The sequence below is a fragment of the Mchenga conophoros genome, linkage group LG15 (genome assembly GCF_057382185.1).
Source record: "Mchenga conophoros isolate Kocher_MC1m ecotype Shallow Benthic linkage group LG15, M_conophoros_male_GT1.1, whole genome shotgun sequence".
Classification (NCBI taxonomy): Eukaryota; Metazoa; Chordata; class Actinopteri; order Cichliformes; family Cichlidae; genus Mchenga; species Mchenga conophoros.
In genome coordinates, this window is record NC_140540.1 from 27,928,373 (window position 1) to 27,956,175 (window position 27,803).

The window sequence follows — 27,803 nt, forward strand, 5'->3', positions numbered from 1 at the left end:
CCCCTGCCGGTGGCTGATGCCCTCAGACATTGGTGTGTTGGTGGTCCTTGTCGTCTTGGGCTGGTCGCTCATTTATGTACCGGCTCACTCCTGGAGGCCGATTGGCGGGGCCTGGCACCTGTGGCCCGCCTGGGCCCCTTCCGGGGGATGGGATGCCCTCAGGCCTCTGGCCTCTGGGCCTGAAGCTCGGTCCTCTCTGGCACAGCTGGTTGCCGACAGAGCCCGTGGGCACGCCACTGCAACCCCCTCTGGCCTCTGCTCCGTAGCTGCTGGGTGACCTCTCGTTTGGGGCTCTACTCAGCTCTTCCCAGGAGGGTGGCACGGTTTCCCCCCTTTTGGTGGTCCTCCTCGGGTCCTTGTATTCTGGGGCCTCTGTATATATGGGGCCTGGATCTCCTCCATACCTGCTTCATACCCTGGTGGACGGGGCTGTGGCTCCCCACACTCCCTAGCAGATCGTTACATGGAGAAACCTTTGGAATACATGCATGCTGATCCACACAGGTATGCACACAGGTGTACACACGGGTGTTCACAGACACGGACTACACCTTTCTTGGCTGCTGCCTCAAAGCACATTGTGCGCTGTCTATCTTGTGTGCTGCACAATAGCGTTTAATATTTAGTATCTTCTGTTATCTACTGCTAGCTAATTTATTGTGATGGCGCTGTTTTTATTATGTTGCTCTTTTTTTGTTTGCTTTCTCTTCTGTTTTTTTTTTTTCTCCATACAGGTAATCCAGGTGTTTTGTTTGTTTTTCTTTCTTTCTTCCCCCCTTTCTCACCGTCTCTTCTCCCCTCTGGTTTTCTTTCTCTCCCTCTCTTTCTTTCATTCTTTCTCCCTGTTCTATCCCCCAGTCATGTCTGTCCCGTTTGTAGCAACCGAAAATAAAATAAATTCATAATTATAATAAAGGTCAATCAAATGGACCAATATGGCGAGGCCATGATGATCCACTTGGTAAAATAAATCCGCTTGGCATCTTTCTTGGCCTTAAGACAACAATTCTGATGGCTAAAGATCCAAATGGGACACACACAAAAAAAAAAGAAAGTAGACCAGTTAGGATTAGCATCATAGCCATCAAAGCCATCATAAAAAAAATATTTGTAAAAGCAGGGAGTCATTACATTTGTATGTTATAATGTACAGTACATTTCCTATGATAAACATGTGTATGGCGTTATTTTTATGCCACTATTCTGAGCGCACGTAAAAAACATTTGCAGGTGCAAGTGTTGCATTTTGAGGAGAAATTTATTTTGAATGAAGAAAAGCTAAATTTAAGTGAACAAAATTCATTGCTGCTTGCAAAAAATGTATTTCAGTGTTTGCTATTATCCATACACACACACAATAGCAGCCTCTCTCTCTCAGTTTTTGTATTTGCGCTTGCTCGTAAAACATTAGAGCACTTATGCAAATATGTGATGTCTTGATAAATCGAGCAGATATTTGAAGTTTACACAGCACCATTCTCGCATGAAAATATCTTAAAAGTTTATTTTGTGACCCAGAAAGAGTAATATTTCAAACTCCGCCACTCTGTGTTCCTCCGCCACTGCTTCGTTTGAGTTTTGGACGAAATGGATTCTGGAATATTGCATTTCGTCATTTTGAGCTGATTGGAGACCAAAACAGCCAATCAGATTTTTTTGCATCCACATCTGTGATTGGCTGGTTTTGTGGCACAAATATAACGGTGTACAGAAAGAGTTGAACGCGCACAGGCAGAAATGTTGAGAGTGCAAGCAACACATTGTAAGCAAGCGCAATTGCAAAAACTGAGCGAGAGGCGCTGCTATTGTGTGTGTGTATGGATAATAGCAAACACTGAAATACATTTTTTGCACACAGCAATGAATTTTGTTCACTCAAATTTAGCTTTTCTTTGCTCAAAATAAATTTCTCCTCAAAATGCAACACTTGCACCTGCAAATTTTTTTCACGTGCGCTCAGAATAGTGGCACAAAAATAACACCATACATGTCTGTCAACTGCTGGCAAGTTTGTATTCACAGCCCCTTCCAATACTGTCATACATGTCATGCATTTATGACCATGGGGTAAAAAAAAAAAAAAAAAAAAAAAAAAAGGATTACATTATTTTCAGCTCTTTGGTAGGACATTCATTCATTCACCACCAAACGTCTGGTGACCACCTCTCTGTTATGCAGAATCAGTAGGAGGGTAACTGCTACATGGTCCTTTGGTTTATAGTCTGTGGTGTGCAGAGTGAAAACCACCATCAGCAGTAGTTTGCAGTCAGGAGCAGACTCTCTCCTACAACTCACACAGAGATGCAGTGGACTCATATGACCAGAACCCAAACCCGAACCCAAAGGCAGGGTAGACTGGTTCGGTGAATGTGGTGTGGAAGGTGTGCAGGAGGGACAGTTTTTCCGAGCAGACTCGGTAGAAGGACACAGTACCAGCAGGACAGTCCACATACACTGCTATTCTTTTAGGTAGAGTAGCACCATAGGGAAGATAGACAACATGTTCTCTCTTGTTGTGCCAAAAAGAATATTTCTCTTGAGTGCAGATTAGACTCCAGCACTGGTCATTCCACCCGAGCCTGCAGTCCGCACTGTTCCCTTTCCTGCTGATTCTTTTGTACGTCACTGCTATGACAACTTGCCCTTCCCTCTCCACCTCCCAGTAACAACGACCAGTCAGACCATTTTTACACAGCACCTGCCAGCAGCAGTAGTCAAACCTCTCTGGATGATTTGGATAGGGCTGTTCCTCTTTCACCACAGTCACCTTCTTGTTGTCGTCAGACAGTTTGAGGTTTCTGTGCGCTGTATTTGGATCCAGTTCAAGCCCACAGAAATCTGAAAGAAACAACAGCACAAAGTATTATTCTATCATCCAACCACAGACTCACAAAACAAATATTTTTTGTTTTTTGGAGGTATGAGTGACCACATTTGAAGGTGGTTCGACACCCATCTGCTCCAGTCTGTGTGGCAAACAGTGTTGGGGAGTAACGGAATACATGTACCGCCGTTACGTATTTAGAATACAAAATATGAGTAACTGTATTCCGTTACAGTTACCGTTTAAAAAGGTGGTATTCAGAATACAGTTACTTTGTTGAAATAAATGGAATACACTGGGGTACTTTCCTGTTTCATTTTGTCGCGGGTCAGGACTGTTTGGGTTTTGTTTGACAGCTACGTTCTTTTGTTCCAGGCGGCAGCGTTACGGTTGCCATGGTTACAGGGCGACGCTCTCTCTCTCTGCGACTGTGTGTTTCCTGGGTGAGAGAGCGCCTTTTCGTTGTTGTTGTTGTTGTGCTAAGCTAACAGGCAGAATGCTACAAGCATAGCTCTAAAGAATGTAGCATCATGTTCAGTGTAGTCCGTGCTGCTGGGAGAATGGACTGCCATACACGTTATGTGTCTGTGAGCGCTAGGAGGGAGAAAAAGGGGAGTGGAAAGGTACGAGCAGTCATCGAGCAAAAACGGGAGCTGGAAGCATGTAAATATAATAATAACCACTGCAGCCAAGAAGAGTGCCTGACGAGCCCAGTTGTAAGTAAGCTATTAAGACTCGACTGTACACTGTGTTCGTGTTTTCCTCCGAAAACAACAAGTTCCGTTGGAGCAGCCTTTCAACGCCTCTCTCTGTCTGTCGCAAGAAAAGTTGACCCACACAACAAAGTAGAGCTATTTTTCGGCTACCAGCCGACAGGGACCCCGCCGTATTATGCTGGGCTTACACTGTGCGATTTTTTCAGTCGCGCGATTCAGCTCCTGCTCAAACTGTACGGTTGACTCGCAGGGGTTAGAAGTTCATAGGTCACGATGCAGGGTCTCACACTATACGGCCCGATGCTCTGATGCGACCTGAGTGCTCACACTGTGCGTCCATAAAAATGAAGGTTATAACAGAAATTCTGTCGCTCGCTCTCCCTCTCCGTCTTTCACTCACACAGACACACCACCACCATCAACTTTGCTAAATTGCTAATGAAAAACATTGGTCAGGCAGCTGTGATTGAGCAGCAGTGTCGATCCAACTATTTTCACGGTTGTTGTGGTCGTGATAATTTTGTGAGGCCACATCGAAAGGGCTCGGATGGTTCTACAGGTTGTGCCTCCATCGCTTGTGTCCAGATCACACGCTGCACTGCCTTGCTACGCCGTCTTTTTCGCTGACATTTGTGTTTGCGCGTGCGCAGTGTGGCAAACTGCGGTGACACCCTCACGACCAAGCGATTGATGATCGGGAGCTGGTCGTGAGGTGTCAATCGCTTCTCGTTACCCCACGTATACTACACGATGCACGACGCACGATGAAGGCCAAAATCGGGCCGATCGCCAAAACGATCGCACGACTCAAAAATCGGCTCAAAATGGGCCAAAAATCGCACAGTGTGAGCCCAGCATTAGTCAGAGGTCCCTTTACTACAGTTCGGAGTCGCGGACCTTCAGTAATAGTAATAAATCACACAGCAATAGTACATTCACGTTGTTGTAAAAAGCATGATAATATTGTAGCGGGTCAGGGCTGTTCGGGGTTCTGCTTGTACAGTTATGTTTTGTGTATGTTGCCATGGTGACGGGTGACGCCCTCTCGCTGCGACGGTTGTCGTGTCCAAATTCATGGGCTGCATTCTCCTGAGGCCGCATTTGTAGACCGATTACGTCACAGCGACGCGCCGAAGGCTGTCCAAATTCGTAGACCCCTCCGAATGCAGCCGACAAATGCGTGCTCCTTTTTCCGAATTTGAAGGATGGGTCGGGTGTGTCCTTCGTGGCCCACCATATCCCAGAATTCATAGCGTGGCCCAGCCAAGCTCCAGTTTCCGGCTAATGGCGGCCGCTACTAAGTTTTAAAAATTACTCTTATTAATCTTTCTGGGTCACGAAATAAACTTTTAACATATTTTCAGGCGAGAAAGTAGCTGTGTAAACATCAAATATCTGCTCGGTTTATCAAGATATCGCATCTTTGCTAAAGTGCTTCGACGTTTTCGGAGACGTCTGCTACCCACCAGCTCGATAGCTAGCCGGGAGCTCGAGGGTTACTGATGCGGCCGAGAATGGCACAACTCCCGGCACATCATTTTCAGATCACCGCGGACTTTCGCTGCTCGGGTTAAACGTTGTCAGCCGGTGATCAGCTGTGATCAGCTGATCACGGGGCCGGGGTTAAAAGAGAGACGCCACCCACCTGTTCGCCGCTCAGACATCATTCTCTTCGTGTCAGGAGCTCCGAAACTCTGCCGACGTCAGTCTCCGCCTGATTCAGCAACCGTGAGTGATTATCCCTTCAATCCTTTTTCTCTTCCCGGCTCCGCTCGCTCTCTGTCGGTAACGACCGTTCCGAAGCCACGCTTCGTGCACTGATCGTTACTAGAATAACTGCGTGCCTGCTCCAAACCCACCGCTAGCCTTCGCCGCGCTTGGGTCTAGCCAGCACGCCACACGGGCACGCCGAATTACTGTGTGTAACCCGCCCGGCCGTGACAAACGTAATATATAAGTCACTTAGACAACCTAAAAATGTTATTGTTGGGCTTTTTTCAGTGTTTTGTTTGTTCGTGAGTAAATCGGTTTGGCTGAGATTAAAGTTATTAGATTAGATAAAATAAAACTTTATTAATCCCCCGGGTGGGTTCCTCCTTGGTTTTTACACAGCTGACTAAACGTCAAACAGAAAACTGATTAAACAGAAGTGTGAGATGGCCGAGAGTTTACTCCAGTGTCCTGTTATATTTTAGACAGCAAGGAGCAGACGGCTGAGTTTATTAAACTCCGAGACAGCGGTGACGCTAATCAGAAGGCTAGACCATCCAATTTCACGGCCGTTTACTTCCGGCCTACCCGATCTTCTGAGGACCCGGCCCTCGTAGACCGCGAAGGCCGGGTCCTCAGGAGAATGCAGCCCATGAATTTGGACACGACCGGTGTGTCCTTCCGGGGTCAGAGGGCGCCCTATGTGTGTTGTGGTTGCCGCGCTGAGCAGTTAGCTAGTGGCAGTGTGTTCTTCTGCAAATGTAATAAACGGCTGTGCTCCCTGGCTAGCTCACGGGAAGCAAGACCAAACGATACCTCCGTCTCCTCCTTGTCTGAACTCGCCACAATATATTAAGTAATCCAAAGTATTCAGAATATGTTACTGTCATTGAGTAACGTAACAGAATAGGTTACAGAATACATTTTGGGGCATGTATTCTGTATTCTGTAATGGAATACATTTTAAAAGTAACCTTCCCAACACTGGTGGCAAATACCCTTGGGCAAGATACTAACCCCAAGTTGACCGATCAGAGTAAGAATATGTGTGAATGTTAGATAGGACTTACATAGAAAGAGCATAGAATATGTGGGAAAGATAGGGTAGAAAAGCACTGTTTAAGAACCAGTCCATTTACCATTTACACTGACACAGACATCTGCTATTTGGTGATATGTGAAATTACAATTCTAGAAATTCATTCATCAAAACTGGAGCTCATACTACTTGAACAGTGAGTTAGTAAAACTAACCACACAGCCGCCATATTATTTGTCAGATAATTGCATTAAAAATGCTGCAAAAGGCACAAACATAGCCAAAATATCCAGTTTACGGACTCCAATTAGCTGAAATGAATCCTAACAGACTATTGACCATGACTAAACAGTGAAGGAGGTCATGACCCTAATACTGCAAAGCTGGTTTTTGCAGATTAGTTCCTCTTTACATCATAGGAAAATTGAAATTTTAATATATGAATGTTTCTTACACTTCCTCAGACCAGGTTTCAGTCGCTGTTCTCCACAATGGTCCAACCTGAGGGAGGAAAAGTCGAAAAATAATTTATTTTCTCATTTATTTATTTCTACTGTTGAGTTTTTAATAATAATTTATTATTTAGGGCCCCATTTATGGAACGCCAGGACTGCCATAATGAATTAATTAAATACACCATTAAATAATTAATTAAATGTGGCAATATTTAATTAAAATTGGAATTAATTAATTAAATAAATAGTTATGACACATGTAATTAATTAATTATTGACACATTTAATTAATTATTTATGTATTTCACATTTTAATTAATTAATTATTGACACATGTAATTAATTAATTATTGACACATTTAATTAATTATTTAATGATATATTTATTTATTTCATTTTGGCAGTCCTGGCGCCTGGCTCTCATCTTGAAATAATTTTATCTGTCAGCCTCACCCATCAAACTTAGGGGGCGGGGTTAACGCTGATCGAGTCAAAACCATTGCTTTGGCCTGGTGGCCATTGTTTCTAGCACACAACAACCGGCATGTGGAAGCTAACAGAACTGAGTTTTGAAAAACTCTGTTTGTGTGTCACCAAATACCGTTTTAATATTTTTTTTTTTTTAGCCGAGAATGTAGTGGTTTAATCTTCATGTGTCTGGTCGGTTTGTCAAGATACAGCCTCTTTGCAAAAGTGTTTCGATGATTTCGGAGATGTCTGCCCAGTCTCACGGCAAAGCGTGGGATAGACCCGTTCGCCTCGCAAGCAATCCCACCGACAAAGCGCAGGCCCCGGTACACAGCTGTAGTAACCCCCGCTGACTTCTTTTACTGAGGTTATATTTATCGGTGTTTTATTTCCTGATGTTCTTATGTAGGGCTGAACGATTATGGAAAATAATCTAATTGCGATTTTTTTTTTGCCCCAATATTGCGATTGCGATGCGATATGCGATTATTTTTTAAGGTCTTTGTCTTCTGTATTATTAAACAAAGACAAGCAATACATCATATAGTATGGCCAATACTATATTACATTAATTTTAAACTGTTCTTTCCTGGAAGACAGACCTCTGTTATGATGACATGAGGTGATGCATGAATTGATGACTGACATTTTTATTTAACTTCTTCAATCACAACAGTATATTTGAACATACACAATAGTTTATTTTTAGCTTACAAACATCTGAGCATAAAGTGCTGACAAGGAACTGGTGTAAACATTAAAATGAAAGTCAGTACAATGTGCAGATTGCAGAAATATACATAAAAAAAAATCAGTGGCTTTACCACACTCAGTTTTTCGACATCTGTGAACTACTAGACAGTCATTCAATTAAAAAATAATATTAAATAAATAAAACTAATAAATAAAAAATACACACATCTTACTGATCTCTGCAGTCAGTAACATTACACATAAAGTGCAAACATAATAGCAATTGTATAAACACACACACAAACACGCCTTTAAAATTTAAAGGCGTGAAATTGGACGGTCTAGCCTTCTGATTAGCTAATCAGAAGGCTAGTTCTGATTAGCGTCACCGCTGTCTCGGTGGAGTTTAATAAACTTGGCCGTCTGCTTCTTGCTATCTAAAATATAACCAGACACTGGTGTAAATTCTCGACTGTCTCATACTTCTGTTTAATAAGTTTTCTGTTTGACGTTTAGTCAGCTGTGTGAAAACCAAGGAGGAACCCACCCGGGGGATTAATAAAGTTTTATTTTATCTAATCTAATAACTTTAATCTCAGCCAAACCGATTTACTCACGAACAAACAAAACACTGAAAAAAGCCCAACAATAACATTTTTAGGTTATCTAAGTGACTTATATATTACGTTTAACCCGAGCAGCGAAACTCCGCGGTGATCTGAAAATGATGTGCCGGGAGTTGCGCCGTTCTCGGCCGCATCAGTAACCCTCGAGCTCCCGGCTAGCTGTCGAGCTGGTGGGTAGCAGACGCCTCTGAAAACGTCGAAGCACTTTTGCAAATATGGGATATCTTGATAAACCGAGCAGATATTTGATGTTTACACAACTACTTTCTCACCTGAAAATATGTTAAAAGTTTATTTTGTGACCCAGAAAGATTAGTATGAGTAATTTTAAAACTTAGTAGCGGCCGCCATTGCTGGAAACTGGAGTTTGGCTGGGCCGCGCTATGAATTCTGGGATATGGTAGTAATTTGGACAGCCTTCGGCGCGTCGCTGTGACGTAATCGGTCTACAAATGCGGCCTCAGGAGGATGCAGCCCATGAATTTGGACATGTCCAGAGTATAATCGCAGCCTTTGCGGTTAGAAAATTGCACTTGATCATGTCGCGATATTATCGCAAATGCGATATATCGTTCAGCCCTATTCTTATGTGTCCTACATGTTTCAGTCGCCAATTCTGAATTATAACTAACATTAAAAACATGTTTAAGGAGGAGAGAGAGCAAATAAATCTGTTTAACATCTGATCTTTGGGTTTTTGTTCAGTAATCAGCGTGACCTGTGTATAAACGCATAAAAGAGATAACGTTGGTGTTTCCGTCATGTAGTAACTGCTGGCTTTAACTGTACAAAGGTTGTTCGACACTATGAAACACATACAGACTTCATGATGTTCGGCTAATATTTTTATTGTGAATATTAATCATGCTGACCTCGCTCTGTACACCACGCAGCGAGGTCAGCATATCCACGATATCCTCAGCTCCATGAGTTAACACAAAGTTTCCCAGCTGACTATCTAACTTCCAACTATTCCAGAGACGTGAAAATATACAGCATAAAGAAAAGTGTAAGAGACTCAGCAGCAGATTAGAATAACAGTTATACATTTAATAAATCACCAAATGAATCCAAGAAATGAGCAAACCTGTTCCAACAATTTGAGTTTGTATTCCCTCAGCTGCAGACTCGCTGCTGTTTAAATGTTTGAAAAGGAAGATTAGATATAAAAAACGTCAAACATAGACTCAGTCTGCCTTCACATTTGATATGAGGCCAGCACGTATAGTGGCCTCAGCAGGCTATTACTGAAATACACGTGCTATATCATAAACTATGATATAAATAGGGAGGTCCTATTAACATGTTTAGTTTTAAAGGACACCTTCCTGCCTTTAGTCTCATTCATGAGCAGTATTAGTTTTCTTCTAACATCCAGAAGTCTGCACGATGTGTTTCATAGTTTGTAACAAGCCTTTGACAGGTAAACATAACATGACCGAAAAAGGAGGGAGAGAGAGAGAGAGAGAGAGAGAGAGAGAGAGAGAGAGAGAGAGAGAGAGAGAGAGAGAGAGAGAGAGAGAGAGAGAGAGAGAGAGAGAGAGAGAGAGAGAGAGAGAGAGAGAGAGAGAGAGAGAGAGAGAGAGAGAGAGAGAGAGAGAGAGAGAGAGAGAGAGAGAGAGAGAGAGAGAGAGAGAGAGAGAGAGAGAGAGAACATCAAACAGAAAACTGATTAAACAGAAGACTGATTAAACAGAAGTGTCAGACGGTCGAGAATTTACGCCAGTGTCCTGTTATATTTTAGATAGCAACGAGCAGACGGCCGAGTTTATTAAACTCCACCGAGACAGCGGTGACGCAAATCTGAAGGCTAGACCGTTCCGTTTCACAGCCTCACACTTCCGGCCTTCTCAGTCTTCGAAGGACCCAGCCCACGCAGTGTTGCCAACTCCTCAGTAAGGAAAATCGCTATTGGCTGTCCTAAAAGTTGCTAGAAGTCGCCAAATGATGTCATCGCCTAATTTGCATAATTGGTCATGCTAATGTAATTGTAACCTACGTTGTTGGAGAGAGAAATAACATCGTGGAAGACACATAAAGTGAGTAAAAAACATCCTAGTTAGAATTTATTTAGAACTACAAATTAAATTTCTTTTAGCAATTATTGTTTTTTAATGTCACAATTCCAACCCTGCTCCTTTATCTGGGCCTGGACCAGCAAAAGTGACCCGAAATTGGCACTCTGGTGGAGTTACTTTGTGTGTGAGTGTGTGTGTTTATAAGTAGTTTTAAACCTTGTGATCCACAAAACAGCATGACTGCGTTACAGTCAGTGCGGGAGCAGCGGCTTCGCTCATGCGCAATTCATTTGCAGTTGGGACGCACAGGTGTGAATGTCTCCTGCCCTGATAGCAGCTGGGGGAGGACTATACTCCGCCTGGGAGTGCTTTGGCACGGGCGAGGTGTCCAAGGCAGCACCGCTGCTTGTTGAGAGTAAGAGCGTGAAAAGAGCGTTTTCACGTCAAAAAGTCGTCATAAATAAGTCTCCAATAATAACAGAAAAAGTCACCAGATTTGTCGCTTTTTTAGAAAAAAAGTCGCTAAGGGGGTCTGAAAACTCGCTAAATATAGCGACAAAGTCGCTAAGTTGGCAACACTGAGCCCACGTAGACTGCGAAGGCCAGGTCCTCCGGAGGATGCAGCCGACGTTTTGGGACACAGCTTCTGTCTGTCTCTCTCATCATGGTCACCTAAATGCAGCGCACAGTAATGGCAGGTTTTGTAATAAGGCAGATCGCGCTAACATAATATGCACTGTTAGTTGATTATTTACCTGCCGAATTAACGGGAGAGGACATACAAACGTTACCGCTGCTGCTGGGTTGAGATTCATGAGTCCGGAGCAGAATTAAAAACACGACATTCATTTAAGGTCATCGCGTGTTTTGTGAGCAAATGCTTTTGCATATTCGTAGTGTTTCCTCCCTTAAATGAAATATCTACTATCTAACCGTTCTCGTAAAGTATAACCAAACTTTTGAGCGTTTGAGCCACTTAGTAAATGACACTCCGCAATGTGGTGATGTCATTCGGGGCGACTAGAATTGATAAGGGAATCGTTTGCAAAAATGGCAAACAATTCCAAGGAATTGAAACAGTGGGAACCGGTTCTCAACAAGAACCGGGTTTCGATACCCATCCCTATATACTGGTTTTCACAGGTTCATCAGGTCCACCTCAAAAGCGGTGAATATTAACATCAGTCCCTCATGATGCTTCAGTGAGACAATTGTGAGTTTAAACTTAATGGCGCACCCTGGTGGCAAGGTGGTTCACCATGAAAGATGAAGTGGCATTTCAAATTCAAATTTTATTTTATTTGTCACGTACACAGTCATACACAGTACGATATGTAGTGAAATGCTTGGACATTTGAGGGGCTTAGAAAGCTCAAGAACTCTTGAAATTTGGCCCACACCTCCAATGTGATGAAGACTTTCTTGTTATGTGATCAGCCATGTGAAGTCAGCCATTTTAAAATTAATGTGTAATTTTGGCGACATTTTCCCCTCTTTTCAGGCCTCGTACTTTGACAAACTCCTCCAAGGAATTTTAATCAGATCGAGATGATCTCCAGTGCAGGGAATCTAAAGACCTTTGTGATGTTAAATTGCGAAGCTTTTTACGTTTGGGGAAACGGGGTGGTCATGGCGGCACGTGGAGTTTCAATCACTCACCAAAAAGCAGTAATCTGCTGTCACTCAAAAACACAATATCCAATCTCTCCCAAATTTCACAGGCATGAGTCAAGAGTCAAGCTCGGAAATATTTGACAAGCAATTTATCAGTAATGGTTAGAGCGCCACCCAGTGGGATAACTATAATTATCATTGAACGAAATGAAATTTTAGCTGGTGGTTCTACGCATGAATTCCATCAATGTGACATCAGATCGGAAATGCTTGGTGTAGGTGGTGGGCATGGCTCGATGCGCTGGGGTGTGAGGGCCCTCATAACGCTGCTTGCAGCTTTAATTTCAATGTTGCTTCTATATTTTATATATTTGTTGATTATTATTATTGTTGGTGGTGGTGGTGGTGGTGGTGGTAGTAGTAGTATTAAAGTTCAATATTAAAATTCATTGTATTCCATACTCCGTGTTATCTCATTTTTGTTTGTATTAGTGAAGGCTACAAATGATCTTCTTATGGCCTCTAGAAAGAGAGACCATATTTCTCTCATACTCCCTCTCTTCGTTGGCTTTCTGTTAAATCAAGAATTGTATTTAAAATCCTTCTCTTCACATACAAGATCTTACTTCTTGTTCCTAGAGTATTTAAAAGTAGAATGGGAGGCAGAGCATTCAGGTTTCAGGCCCCTATTCTGTGGAACCAGCTTCCAGTTTGGATTCAGGAGGTAGACACTTTCTCTACTTTTAAGATTAGGCTTAAAACTTTCCTTTTTGCCAAAGCATATTACCCATGATGCACTGACATGTTTAAATAACTATTTATATTTTTTCAAAATAAATCCTGTTTACTTATCTCCAAAATATAAGGGCAGCATTTGGAGCAAGAAGTCATCACCAATATTGAGTGAAACCTCAGAGGTTTAATTATATGATTAATATTCAAAAGTATTTTAATTAGTAATTAGTAGGCTGCTAATTTTCTGTTCGTACCTGAGTGTTTCCAATTGGCATTGTCTATCCTTCAGGCCAAAAGAAAGGAGAGTCACGCCTTGGTCTCCTGGATGATTGTAGCTCAGGTCCAATTCTCTCAGATGGGAAGGGTTTGAACTCAGAGCTGAGGCCAGAGCAGCACAGCCTTGTTCTGTGACTTGACAGCCTGATAGCCTGAAATTGAGTCAGTTAATTTTTTCTGAAGTTACAAACTTCCTTACAAATTTAGGTAACAGATATTTGAAAATGACACAAATAAGAAAATGAAAAAGATAGCAGATAGTACCTTTGTATACCACTGTACTCCACAAGTAAGTCCAGTTACATTATTAATAAATCAAATCAATCAAAGAAATGAAATAAAACTACATGAAAGTTGTCCAATTTGATGATAAAAATCATAAAGTAATATGTAATGTCACTTCATCATTTATAAATGAGGAAACTGTGGAGTCCTGACCTAAGAATTTGAAGTACACAGTGATTACTCTCCAGTCCAGCAGATAAAAGTTGTACTCCTGAATCCTGCAGGTCATTGTTGCTCACATCCAGTTCTTTTAGATTTAAGGACTGTGTGCTGATAACTGTAGAAAGAGTTTCACAGCTTCTCCATGACAAGTTACAGCCAATCAGCCTGTTTATAAACAAACCATTAGACATGTTAAAATAACAATGATTTTTAAATTAGCACAAAAAGACAGACAGAATTGATGCAAATCAACATCAACTACAGATTGACACTTTTTCCCATAAGGCCAGTTAAGTCTGGATAGTTTTTTTTTTTTTTACCTTAATAAATTCAATTAGCATTTAAAAACCTGCAGATCTTTTTAGCTTTGTCTGATATAAAAATGTGTTTGATGATCTCAAATATTTAACTAATACTAAAAAACTAAACTAAAACTAAAACAATAGCCCACAAAACCAAAGAGAAATTAAGACATGTATGCAACACTGTATGTTGCAATCAAGAAGAAATTTGAATAGTAATTAAATTTACCAAGACTAAGAATAAAATATGCCGCGAAACATAGACGAGCATCAGCCAACACTAACATTCCTGACCTGAGAGTTTCCAGTTGACAATGTGGACCCTCCAGTATGGTAGAAAGCATCTTCACTCCTGAATCTTCCAGGTTGTTACTGCTCAGGTCCAGCTCTCTCAGACAAGAGGACTGGGAGCTGAGCACTGGAGACAGAATTTTTACACTTTTCTCTGACAGGTTACAAGAACTCAACCTGCAAAATTAAACAACAACAGAGAAAACCATTGAAAACATATTTTAAAATCATCATATGAGTATCAATAGTAGCTAACCAATGACTTTTAATAGATATCACAGCACTTACAAAGCTTTGTTGGAGGCTTTAACCACAGGCAGTAGCTTCAGAAGAACCTCCTCTGAAGCTGAATATTTCTTCAGGTCAAAGACATCCAGATTTTCTGATGATAATAATATGAAGACTAGAGCTGACCACTGAGATGGAAATAGATCATTCGTGTAAAGATTTCCTGAACTCAATGACTTTTGGATGTCCTCCAATAGAGAATGATCATTCACTTCATTCAAACAGTGAAACAAATTGATGCTTTTCTCAGAAGGGAGACCATCATCAAGCCTTTCCTTGATGTACTGGACTGTTTCCTGTGAGCTACTTCCTGTCTTTCTCAGTAGGCCTTGTAAGAGAATCTGATTGGTCTCCAGTGAAAGACCCAGAAGGAAACGGAGGAACAAGTCCAGGTGTCCATTTGGGCTCTGTAAGGCCTTGTCCACGGCCCTCTGGTGGAGATTAGATTTACTTTTTGAAAATCTAGAAATCCAGGATGATTGTTGGAGTTCGTCCAGCAGATTGAGTCCAGAGCTGAAAAAGGTCATATGGACATACAGAGCAGCCAGAAACTCCTGAACACTCAGGTGGATAAAAGAAAACACTTTGTCCTGGCGCAACACTCTCTCCTCTTTAAATATCTCTGTAAAAAGTCCTGCATATACTGAGGCACTTGTGACATTGATGCCACAGTCTTTCAAGTCTGATTCATAAAAGATCAGGTTGGCTTTCTGTAGCTGCTCAAAAGCCAGTTTTCCCAAAGACAGAATCATCTCCTTACTTGCTTGATTCCACTGTGGATCAGCATCAGTTCCTCCCTGATGCTTGACCTTCTTAACTTTGGCTTGAGATATCAAAAGGTGGATGTACATCTCAGTCAGGGTCTTGGGCAGCTCATCTTTATCTTTAGTTTTCAACATATCCTCCAGAACTGTAGCAGTGATGCAGCAGAAGACTGGAATGTGGCACATGATGTTTAAGCTCTGTGAAGTTTTGATATGAGAGATCATTCTGCCAATAAGCTTCTCATCTCTGAATTTCTTTCTGAAGTAGTCTAGTTTTTGAGCATCAGTGAACCCCATAACTTCTGTCACAATGTTTACATACTCAGAAGGGATCTGATTGGCTGCTGCAGGCCGTGTGGTTATCCAAAGGCGAGCAGAGGGAAGCAGATCCCCCCGGATGAGATTTGTCAGCAGCACACTGACTGAGGTGGATTCTGTAGCATCAGTCAGGATCGCAGTTTTGTGGAAGTCCAGAGGAAACCGACACTCATCCAGACCATCAAAGATGAACACAACCTTAAACCCTTCAAAGCTGCAGATTCCTGCTTCTTTGTTTTTAGTAAAAAAATGATTCACAAGTTCCACCAAACTGAACTTTTTGTCTTCCAGTACATTCACCTCTCTGAAAGTGAATAGAAATGTTAAGTGGATGTCCTGGTTGGCTTTGTCTTCAGCCCAGTCCAGAGTGAACTTCTGTGTTGAGACTGTTTTCCCAATGCCAGCCACTCCCTTTGTCAGCACTGTTCTGATTGGTTTGTCTTTAATGGGTGAAGCTTTGAAGATGTCTTCACATCGAAGTCTTGTTTCTGGTCTGTCTGGTTTCCTGTGTGCTTTTTCAATTAGTCTGATCTCATGTTCCTTGTTGACCTCTTGGCTGTTTTCTATTTTGAAGCAGACCTCTGTGTAGGTCTCATTTTGAAGCTTAGATTTACCTCCTTTTTTAAGTTTTTCAGCTGATTCCTGAAACTTTTTCATCAGGTTGGATTTGAGGTTTTTCTGGAACTCAGCAAAACCCTCTAAATAAACAGTGAAATGGTAAGAGTAGATGTGAGTAAATGTCAGTTGTGAAAAAATAGGGTACATTTATGTAATTGTGATAGTTGTCAATGGAAAATAAGCAGAATATGGTTAGGATGGCAAGGACAGGTTCTTAGCAAAAAACAGTAATTACCCAAATTTCTGTAGCGGTTTTGTTCATCAACATTAAAATATAACTGTCATGTCCATGAGTGTGGTAAGTACATTTCATATCAAAGCAATTAATAGGTCCTATTCTTTATTATTCTTTTCACCTCGCAAACCCACTATTGCCATTTCTTGCTATCGTCTCAGATCTACCATCTGTGTATTAAGGTAAAGAACAGCATCTGAAATTATCAAGTCCATTTCTATGCCATGGTTCATAACAAACTGAAAATGTAATAAGATACATTTTCTGTCTGAATTATGGTCATCACAAAGTGCACCTCATACCAGGAATCATTCTCATATGAGTGTTAATCATTCAATGACTTACCTGCTTCAGGTTCTGCATTTGGGTCAATTAAAATCTGCACAAGGTCATTCCTATCTAGCTTCCTCAAAACCTTTTTGGTGACCTCAAGCACGTTTTCACAGTATGTTTGCAGCATCTGATCCACTGTGTCTGGCCTGTCTGCCTTATCTAGTCTGCTCTTTGGGATTATTGGGAAGCGTTCCAGGACGTCAGACTTTTGCAGGTACCACTTGAACTCTTTTAACTCGTTGTCTCCCAGATCTTTCAGTGCTCTCAGGAGCAGCTCTTCACGTGTTGAATTTGACATCATGTTTCCCTGCCAAAATCAAAGAAAATCGCACGTCTGAAACAGTTCTATAATTGCTGGGGTGATTCACTGCAGCTGTAATTATTCTTTTTTATATTACTACTTTGTTCAAACTAAAGGTAAGTAGCATCAGGACTCCATAAAAATTACAAAATAAAAGTTGACTATAAACTTGTTGTCCCTTTTAAAGGGGACAAGAAAAGGAAACTCTCAGGTGTCACAAGGAAGGACCAGCAGAAATACTTCAGAAACAAATGTGTGATGCCAAACCTGCAGATATCTAAAGAAGGAGAGTGAGGGTTTAGCACAGATTCTTTCCACCATGAATCAGAAATCCTAACTTGGACTTGCTATGTTGTCAAATATTAGAAGAAACCCTCTGTCAATCCACTGGAAATTCAATCTCCCAGGAATACAGTGGAATTCCAAATCTTCTGAAGGTTTTACCCAAAAGGGAATCAGAGGAAATTCTTGGAAGTTGTAAGCCAGCAGGAAAACATTGAAAATCCAAATCTTCTTGAATCTACGATCTAACATGGCAAAAATGAGAACAGAAAAAGCCAAAAAATGGTGGTTTTTTTTTTTTTTTTTTTTTTTTTTTTTTTTTTTTTTTTTGGCAGGTTCAAGGTGATTTGCAGGTTCAAAGTTTGGGCAGCAGTTGATCCCACGGGTGATATCAGATCATCACATTAAATCACCCGATTTCCAGCTGCACCTTATCATCCTCTATCTGTCTGACTTTTCCATGTACATGGTTTAAAGAAAAGTTTCAAACGTTTCAACTTTAAATTTTCACTTCAATACATGTTCTTCTTTTCTATGTTGTACTTAACATAGAAATGTTAATAATTTCATCACAAAAGAGATTATGTTAAAATGAATGTTCATTTGAAAATGAGCTAATGATAAAGTTGATGAATGATGAAGTTAAATTGGATAAACTGAATGAAACATAGTATAGTATATTCATATGTAATTGAATTGTAATATCAGAATCAGAATTAATAAAGTATTCTGATTCTGAATATACTTCATGTTTCATTCAGTTTATCCAAATTGACGTCATTAATCAACTTTATCATTAGCTCATTTTCAAATGAACATTCATTTGAACATAATCTCTTTTTAACTCAAATACAGAGGAATACTTCTCCCTCTGTGTTTGTCAATGACATTATAGCCAAAGCAGTTTCTTTTAATAAATCGTGCATTTCATAGTCAGACATTCTTTTTAGTAGTCCAACCTAGAAGTAATAAATGCATGAACTAGTTTTTCAGTGTCACTGAGACAGGATATTTCTAATTTTAGAGATATTGCATAAATGGAAGAAAGCAGTCCTACATATTTGTTTAATATGTGCATTGAAGGACATATCCTGGTCAAAAATGACTCCAAGTTTCCTCACAGTGCTACTGGAGGCTAAGGTAATGCCATCCAGAGTAAAAATCTGGTTAGATACCATATATCTAAGATTTTCAGGGCCTAGTGCAATAACCTCGTTTTATCTTAATTTAGAAGTAGAAAGTTAGAGGCCACCCAGGTCTTTATGTCTTTAAGACACTGATGCAGTTTAACTAATTGGTGTGAGTTATCTGGCTTCATGGATAGATCAAGTTGGGTGTCATCTGCATAGCAGTGAAAATGTATGCTATGCATGTATAGTGTAAACAGAATGGATCCTAGCACTCAACCCTGTTGAACTCCATAATTAACCTTAGTGTGTGAAGAGGACTCTCCATTTACATGATCAAATTGGAGTCTATTAGATAGATATGATACAAACTACTGCAGCGTAGTACCTGTAATACCTACAGCATGCTCTACTCGCTCTAATAGCAGTCAACAGTATTTATTATATGGCCAACCATATTGAACGCTGCACTGAGGTCTACCAGGATAAGCACAGAGATTATTCCACTGTCAGAGGCCATAAAAACATCCTTTAGAATCTTCACTAAAGCAGTTTCTGTACTGTGATGGGCTCTGAAATCTGACTGAAACTATTTCAAGAATTTTTGAGATGAAAGGAAGGCTAGAGACTGGCCTTTAATTAGCTAAGACCACTGGGTCTAGAGATGGCTTTTTAAGTAATGGTTTAACTACTGCCAGCGTGGTACATAGCCGATTATTAGACATAGATTGATCATATTTAAGACTGAAGCATTAATCAATGGTAGGACTTCTTTGAGCAGTCTTATAGGAATGGGGTCTAAAAGACACGTTGATGGTTTGGAGGAAGTAATTACTGAAGTTAACTCAGAAAGATCAATTGGAGAAAAGGAATATCAGTGGTACTGAAAGTAGCTATAGATAATGTTATGTCTGTGAAATGATTATGAGTAATTTTCTTTTCACTCTGACTTTTTGTCAGGCTGGCTACAGTGCTGAAGAGAAACCTAGGCTGGATCTTATTTTCTTCAATCAGCGATGAATAGTAAGATGTTCTAGCAAAAAAGTGCTCCATAAAGGAGGAATTTTTTACCGAGCAACAAACTATTTCCTGTTAGGGGCTTTGTCTGTGACCCAGCGTTTTAAGTTTATTTTGTATTTTTTGATTCCTTTGGTTATATTGGAAATATGTTAAGTTCTTGTGTGGTTATTATTAGTTAGGATTTAGTTGAGTTTAGTCTAGTTTATGTTTCTCCTATGTTTCGGTGTTTGAGTCTTTTCCTATGTGTCATGTGTTCTCTCCTCGTCTATGTAGGTTCCTCTTGTGTCTCTCTCCTCTGTGTCCCTCTCCCTCTCTCGCTGCCTCTCTTTGTCTCTTGTCTCAAACTTCTGTGTTCCAGTTCATGTCTCTCCAGGTTTTCTGTTTTATTTTGAAAGTCTTGTTTCTATGTTTAATGTGCTTAGTTTTACTTTTCCCTTTGGTGTCATGATTATTTGTGTCAGCTGTGTCTCCGCAGGTATTTCCACTTCCCTCATTACCCTCCTGTGTATTTAGGTCCTCTGTCTCCCTGTGTTTGTTGTTGGTGCTTCTGTTTTCCTCCGTCCATGTCAGGTCAGATTCTGGGTACCTCATAATTCTGTTCAAGTTATATCAAGATTCATGTTCACAGTTTTTTTTTTTTTGTCAGAGTTACTCTTGTACTCCTGCTCAGAATCATGCTAATGTGTTGTTTTTCATAGTTTACACAGTCTAGCTTTTCCCAGTTTAGGTTTTTTGTTTTGTCCGCGTCCATTTTGCCCTTTTTTATATTCATGTTTTTCGGCCAAGTAAACAGCCCATTTTTTGTTAAGATTCCGTTTCATGTCTACAATTGGGTCCACTCCACAAACACACCGGATGCTCAGACATAATATTTCCAGACTGAAGGATGATCTTTTAAATTGTACATTTGAGAATTATACCAGGAAGTCAAGTACTTCTGATTTGAGTCATACGTAGTGAGGAGGCTAAATTATTAACAAGATAAACAGCCTCTGTTGGAGTAGCGTTCAGGTAGCTGCTCTGCTCTATATTGGTACAGGGCATAGAAGATGCTAACAGTGGGTGCATTATATTCTTAAACTTAGTTACAGCACTTTCAGAAAGACATCTACTGTGATGAAGTCTACTCTCCACTGCTGTGTAATCGATTATTGTAAATTTAAATGTTATCAGGAAATAATAAGAGGAGAGAGGATTTTCAGGAAACATTGCTAAATGTTCAGCTTCTATGCCATATGTTAAAACAAGATCTAAAGTGTGATTAGAGATGATGATGAGAGATGACACAACCGAGATGACAGACCTTGCCGACCGTACATACAATACACAAACATCACATTGGGGAGACAGGTCAGGCTAGGTAGCGAGGAAAAAAACATCAAAATGTGTAACACAAAAGGATAATACAGGAATGCACAGATATCAACACACCATAGTACAATAAACACAGAAAAGCAACATGGGAAAGTGTTCCAGTGTGTACATGTGATCTGGGACCGCTGCAATCTTCGACTGCGCCTCCAGCTGACCCGATGTCCACATCAGAAGGGAGGTAAGCGTTGGAGGTGGCGTTGGATCCGGGGTAGGGAGGGTGATGCGTCAGTGAGTGCTTATCAGTATGTATGTGTGTGCGTGTCCATAGTTCAGCTGAGACAGTGTCCTTCGCCCTGCCAGGCTAAGTAAACAGTCTTCCAGCCAACCCAGGTGGCCTTGCATGGAATGGGAAGGAACAGACTCAACACAGTCGTTATCAGGGAGTTTTTGTTCAGCTACAGCCTTGAGCCCACTGCTGGTGCCGAAGGGGTAGCCAGATTATGATGGTATTTTTCTTTTGCAACAACTCATGAAAATTTCAAAGCTGTTCTTTAACACTCCGACACTGGTCTCTCAATCTCCCATTGGAGAACCGCGAGCTTCCCCATGACGTTATCAAACTTGCGTTCCGTGGTGTTGTCATTCTTTTGCTCAGAGAACCGATTCTGAGAACTCACAACTGCAGTGAGCTGTTCCACGATGTAATCCAACTTTCGCTCAAAGGTGTTATTCTGAGCAGGCCTCTCCTTGATGTAATCCAATATACGCTCAGAGGTGTTATTCTGAGTATTCACAGCAGCTGTAAGCATCTCCAAGGTCTTAACCATGCTGCTCTCAATGAGGCCGTTCTGAGAAGTCGCGCCTCCTCCCATCGTTTCAATCCCAGCGGGCAGCCTTGGGGGGTGTATAAACAGCCGGTTCCGCTTTTTTAATTCTCCGATAAGCCAGGGCCAAGCCAGCTCCGATCAGCAAGAACCCTGTTATCATGGTTCCGAATAGGTAGATATCTTCAGCATTAGGGATGGGTATCGTTTAGGTTTTATCCGATACCGGTGCCAAATCGGTACTTTTGAAACGGTGCCGGAGCTTAAACGGTGCTCAAACTGGTGCTTAAAGAATGGAGAACACAAAATTGGTCCAAAAACCTCTCATGTTCAGCTATGTTTTTTGTAAAAAAGATAACAATGTTAGCCTTTTCTGCAGCTATAGGGCATATATGGTATCACTCTTTGCGGAAGCAGTGCTTAAAAAATGGAAAAAACACAAACTTTGTCCAAAAACCTCTCATGTTTAACTGTTTTCCACTTTTTCTTTGGTCATTTTAGCCTTTTTGGCCAGGGTGAAGGGAGTATCTGCCATCAAACAAGAAGACAGCCGCATGTAGCTATGATGATGTTTGCTAGTTCACTTACATGCATTAATGTAATAACGTGGTTAGCTTACTCAACGTAAATTACACACAAACAACATTAAGCTACTCACGCAGAGAAGAACGGCTGCTGCTGCCATCATCATCCGTCATCATTTCTGCTACACTGGCAGGGCTAGAGGCTAGGACTCTCCTCTTTGGGTTCTTGTGGGATGTTGCTAACATTTTGTGGGGCTTAATAAATTTGGCCAGATTTCTAGAAATGAGAGCTTCTCCATCCAAAGTGGAATGGATGCAGTCTCTCCTAACAAAACCACGTTTCCTCCAGAAAGTTTCCCAATTATCTATAAAGGCCACCGCACCAATTCAATATTGATTTTAGTGACCTCGGATTGACGTAACTGGTGTCATTACTGCCAATGTGAATTATAATTTTACTAAATTTACGCCTACCCTTAGCCACCAGTTTTAAATTTCCCTCAGTTTCCCACAGGCAGTACTGTGTTTTGCATTGTGTATATATATCACAAACGTCTGGATCTTGATCTTAATCCAAAAGTAATCATTTCCTTCTTTTTTTCTGCTTTTATTTGTAAAACAGTTGAAAAATCAACTTTTAGCAAAAAAAATATAATTTCCATTAAAGAGCTTGCTTGCACATACTGCTGGATTAACCATTAAAGAAATATAAATGATTTAGTAATTACCTGTACTGATCATTTAGAGCAGATGTGGCACAAACCTTATACTGGGTGGTGCTCTATTAAATTTGTTAAGCAGAGTACATACAAACATGTTTTTATAGAATACGTTGCATTATTGAATTATTGCCAGTTAAACAAAGTGTCACATTTGCTTGCCTTCCTGTAAAAGTCACAGTCCATTGCTGCAATAAACAGATGTATTCAGGGATTGTGATATCCATGAGCTAAATGAGAATTACCAGTCAAAGAATCAACACTCTAGAAATATCTAAATGTTTGAAACTGTCCCTGTTTCACAGTGTTTGATGTCATGACTGTCATTATGTATGCAAATCCATCACATCACATAAATGTCAGTGTCTATTGTCATTCAGTCTTGCACCCTTAAATTCTCACCTCTATTCTGACATACAGCATTAAGCTTACAAATGGATCCTGTTTGACTGGTTGTGATTCTGAAGAACTCAGAGCATCAACCTAACAGGTCAAACTGCATAACATCTTCCCATGAAACAAAATGAAAGATGAAAAGCAAAAACAAAAACAAAAGCGCATTACATTATTTAATCAGTGCCAAAACCCAAACCGTCTTACACAACAGCTTTATTTCCTCACTGTTGCACTGAAGAGGGGACTGCTTATGGCGTTATTTTTGTGCCACTATTCTGAGCGCACATAAAAAAAAAAAAAAATTTGCAGGTGCAAGTGTTGCATTTTGAGGAGAAATTTATTTTGAGTGAAGAAAAGCTAAATTTGAGTGAACAAAATTCATTGCTGTGTGCAAAAAATGTATTTCAGTGTTTGCTATTATCCACACATACACAATAGCAGCGCCTCTCACTCAGTTTTTGTATTTGCGCTTGCTCGCAATGTGTTGCTTGCACTCTCAACATTTCTGCCTGTGCGCGCTCAACTCTTTCTGTACACCGCTATAAGTGCTCTAACAAAATGTTAGAGCATAAGTGCTCTAACAAAATGTTAGAGCACTTAGAGAGCACTTATGCAAATATGTGATGTCTTGATAAATCGAGCAGATATTTGAAGTTTACACAGCACCGTTCTTGCATGAAAATATCTTAAAAGTTTATTTTGTGACCCAGAAAGAGTAATATTTCAAACTCCGCCACTCTGTGTTTTTCTGCCACTGCCTCGTTTGAGTTTTGGACGAAATGGATTCTGGAATATTGCATTTCGTCATTTTGAGCTGATTGGAGACCAAAACAACTGATTGGCTGGTTTTGTGGCACAAATATAACAGTGTACAGAAAGAGTTGAACGTGCACAGGCAGAAATGTTGAGAGTGCAAGCAACACATTGTATGCAAGCGCAAATACAAAAACTGAGCGAGAGGCGCTGCTATTGTGTATGTGTGGATAATAGCAAACACTGAAATACATTTTTTGCACACAGCAATGAATTTTGTTCACTCAAATTTAGTTTTTCTTCGCTCAAAATAAATTTCTCCTCAAAATGCAACACTTGCACCTGCAAATTTTTTTTAACGTGCGCTCAAATGTTTTTCACGTGCGCTCCGAATAGTGGCATAAAAATAACACCATAACTGCTTGGACCTGGTGCATACAAGCTCCTAGATCACATTTACCAAAGACCTAGTTTTACTTTGGCTGGTTTACAGTGATTATTATTATTGATTATCTATTATTTCTTAACTTTCTAATGTGATTAATAAACAGGAAGAGTCTACTAAATCTGAATAGTTTAAAATGTGAAAACAGTTACCATTAGTAGGCGGACATTTAAAAAACTCCCCCAAATCACAAAGCTGATCAACCAACCAACCATCCAACCCAATTATTTTCTGTGCATTATGATTTATGTGAAATGACCAATAAACTCTGTGTAACATTCGGATTATTTAAAATATACAAAATGTTTCAGAGAAACCAAGATTAAATTAAATTAAGTTTTTTTTTAATCAAATGACATATCTCATGTGTGATGCTGATTGTCAGTACATGTGATGGAATTTTAAATCTCATTATTCACACAATTTTTAATCCCAGCAGTTTATTTCTTTTTCTGTATCACCTGAAAACATTTTAGTGTTCAGTCTTTAACACGTTCACACACACACACACTCTCTCTCTGATGGAAGATTTCAAGTTCAGTATCTCACCCACAAACACTCAGACACTTGTGTGGGCCTCAGTAAGGTTTCAGTAACCTTTTCTTATCTTAGTCAGTTTGAGCTCTGTGTAACTTGAAATATATTCTGTTTGTATAAAAGAATAAGTCCTAACCACAGTTTTATTTTCTGTGTTTCAGTAGAAATAAATACATTTTTGTTTCACAGGCTTCAGGTTCAAGTTTCTGTGAGAGTTACACAAAAATCTGAAGCTTTTTCTCATTGCATTTCAAAGTAATTTCATTATATTTAATGGTTTAATGAGCTGGTATTAAGATTTACCACAAAGACCGAATTCTCACTCACACACACACACACACACACACACACACACACACACACAGAGGAGAGCCGTCCCTACCTTTCTGCTCATTGTCACCTGTAGAGAAAAAAACAGCGACTTCACTTCTCAGCTTCTGATTGTGTCTGATGTTCGTTCATCACTGTCAACTCTTTGAAACAAACAAAAAAAAACAACAACAATGAAAACTATTACATAAATCACCACAGATCTCAGTGGAAACAGGTTGACTTATATGAGGCAGGGCATGTGCAGAGGGCGGAGATTGTTCCTCCTGTCAGTCTTGGTGAGTGAGTCTCGGCCGCCCCATGTGCTGGGTTATTAAGGTGTTCAGGCCAATTAAATGACTCATTTTCATTGCTGTAATAGTTTTCTCTGTAGTATCAGACCATCAGCCTACCTGCGTTTAACATGCAGGTGAGGTCAGCTCCAAACCTTGTGTAGTTTGGATCAGGGCAGGCTGTAACCTGTTCAGGAATGATTTTCCTCCTGCAGTCTGAGGAGAAACTGACAGAGGTGTTTTTCAGTGGCATTTGTCCAAGCTTGAGTGTTCAGACCTCACACCTGATAGACTTACTCTGAGACACTGTTCACACACTGCGTTGTGGCTATAGTTATTTCAATGGTTACTATCAGTAACTCCAGCCTGGAGAAGCCCCCTGACTGACTGCACAGTAAGTGCAAACAGAAGGATCCAAACATGGAAGAAGAAAAATAATGGCATCAATCAAATTCAAACTTTTTTGTCTTTGCTGTTTTCCTGATTTGTTCAAACAGTTTTATGTAGCAAACGCAGCATCCAGTTCATCTGAGAGGAAAATGGTCCTAAGACTCTGAGACTGACCATAAATACCAAGAAACACATATAACCGAAGCACAAATGGGCTTGAGGGCTTCAGGGTTCTACTCTCACTGACCAATCAAAGAGCTTTAGACTGCAAGTCACTTTAAGAGCCACCCCTCAACCCAACATGCCCACTTTGGATGATATTTGGGATGCTTGCCCTCTGAATCCACGCACAGGTGAGACTCTCTCACCCTCACCTACAGACTGCTCATAAATGCCAAAAACACACATTAGTACACATGTGCATCACATACAAGCTGACTGGTGCTCAACAAGTATTTTTTAATCATTGCAAACGCACAGTCAGAAGAACAGGACAGAAATCAAAATGTCTGTGAAGGTTCTCAGTCATCATTTATATAAATAAATCCACCATCCTCATGTCACGTGCTCAGATGCAGGTTATCAGGGTACTGATCAGGAAATCATGGCTCTACATACATTGCATAACTTCTGTGGAACAAATCAGGTTAATCTCAATCTGCTACTTTGAAAACAGCCTTTGGTTTTTCAGTTTTCATTCTCACTCAGCCTTTTGCTCACAAAATCTCAGGAACCTTTTCACTTCTGGTTTTTAAATCTGTGGCTTCAGAAGCTGGCAGATCAGAGATTCCTCACGCACAAAGCCAGCTCCAGAAAAGCTGGGATGCTTCTTAAAGTGTAAAAAAACAAAAAACAAACAAACAAAATGATATACAATTTGCAAATTTCATAAACTCATGAAAAATTCATTAAATGTTTAAACTAAGCAAATAAACTAATTTTAGAAAATGAGGTTATTTTGAATTTCGTGGTAGCATCTCAAAAAAGTCGTTTCTTTTTTCTAAAATCACCTTCAAGGGCAAACACAGTGATTAGTGACAGATTCTCCTCCCCCTGTAGATACACATCATCACAAACATTTTCTACATGTTTGGTTTGTTTGTGTTTTCAGTGCAGTTCTCAGGAATCAGAGCGTCACCTGATTGCCTAGAACAAAGTTTCCACGGAAAAGGATCAGAGCAGTCAGACCTGCCAGACAGAAACCAGGGATGAGCCGAAGAATTCAGAGCAGGAAATGTTCCTCCTGACAGCATGGGAGCAGAGGGGTCAGTTCAGGCGGCGCTGCCTGACAACCCACACGTGACCTCTGCAGTCACTGAGTGTTAACCTGCTTGTCCTCAGATAAATGTTTATTAGTGAGGGTTTGGTTATCACACTGTGGTCAGAGGTCACATTGCAGTAAGAGAGCCACGGAGGCGTGTCTGCTCCTCAGAAGCTTTAAAGCTTGTTCACCCCGTGGCGTTGGATTCTCTGAAATACATCAGAGCCGCTAGGTACAGGAAGTGTATCGCTGCCTCCTCCACTTAAAAGTAACAAAGGGTTTGGACTCAGTCTGTGTTTAGACAGATTAAGCGTAGGTCAAGGGGTGGGTACTGCATAGGCAAACATACGATTCACAGCACAAGATTCTTTATGGTTTTATGGCCTTTGGCCTCCTCCACATCTCCCTCTGGACACAGGACTTTCTAACCACCCAATCACATTCAATCAAGATCCCCACAGGGATCTGTACTGAGTGTCATTTCATCACTGCCCAATTGAGAGTGTCCTGACCTACAGGGGCAGCTCTGCAGAGACAA

General features: G+C 40.7%; 1 protein-coding gene across 1 annotated transcript; it reads right to left on the reverse strand.

Moving 5' to 3' along the window:
• Positions 1-1,373: 1,373 nt before the first annotated feature.
• On the reverse strand, positions 1,374-25,594 carry LOC146558571 (NACHT, LRR and PYD domains-containing protein 3-like). The gene is made up of 8 exons (XM_085246621.1): positions 25,395-25,594; positions 16,783-17,077; positions 14,503-16,282; positions 14,218-14,391; positions 13,613-13,786; positions 13,153-13,326; positions 6,744-6,790; positions 1,374-2,838 (listed from the first exon to the last, which is right to left on the reverse strand). Exons 1-8 carry the CDS (start codon positions 25,404-25,406, stop codon positions 2,285-2,287), a joined length of 3,210 nt encoding a protein of 1,069 aa, XP_085102747.1. The 5' UTR covers positions 25,407-25,594; the 3' UTR covers positions 1,374-2,284.
• Between the last annotated feature and the right edge of the window lie 2,209 nt (positions 25,595-27,803).

Bases quoted from the DNA above. Each gene is read 5' to 3' on its own strand.
- LOC146558571 (XM_085246621.1), bottom strand. The intron at 14,392-14,502 runs GTAAGTGCTGTG...TTAATTTTGCAG, and splicing joins AAAGCCTCCAACAAAGCTTT to GTTGAGTTCTTGTAACCTGT. The intron at 2,839-6,743 runs GTAAGAAACATT...TGTTTCTTTCAG, and splicing joins GAAACCTGGTCTGAGGAAGT to ATTTCTGTGGGCTTGAACTG.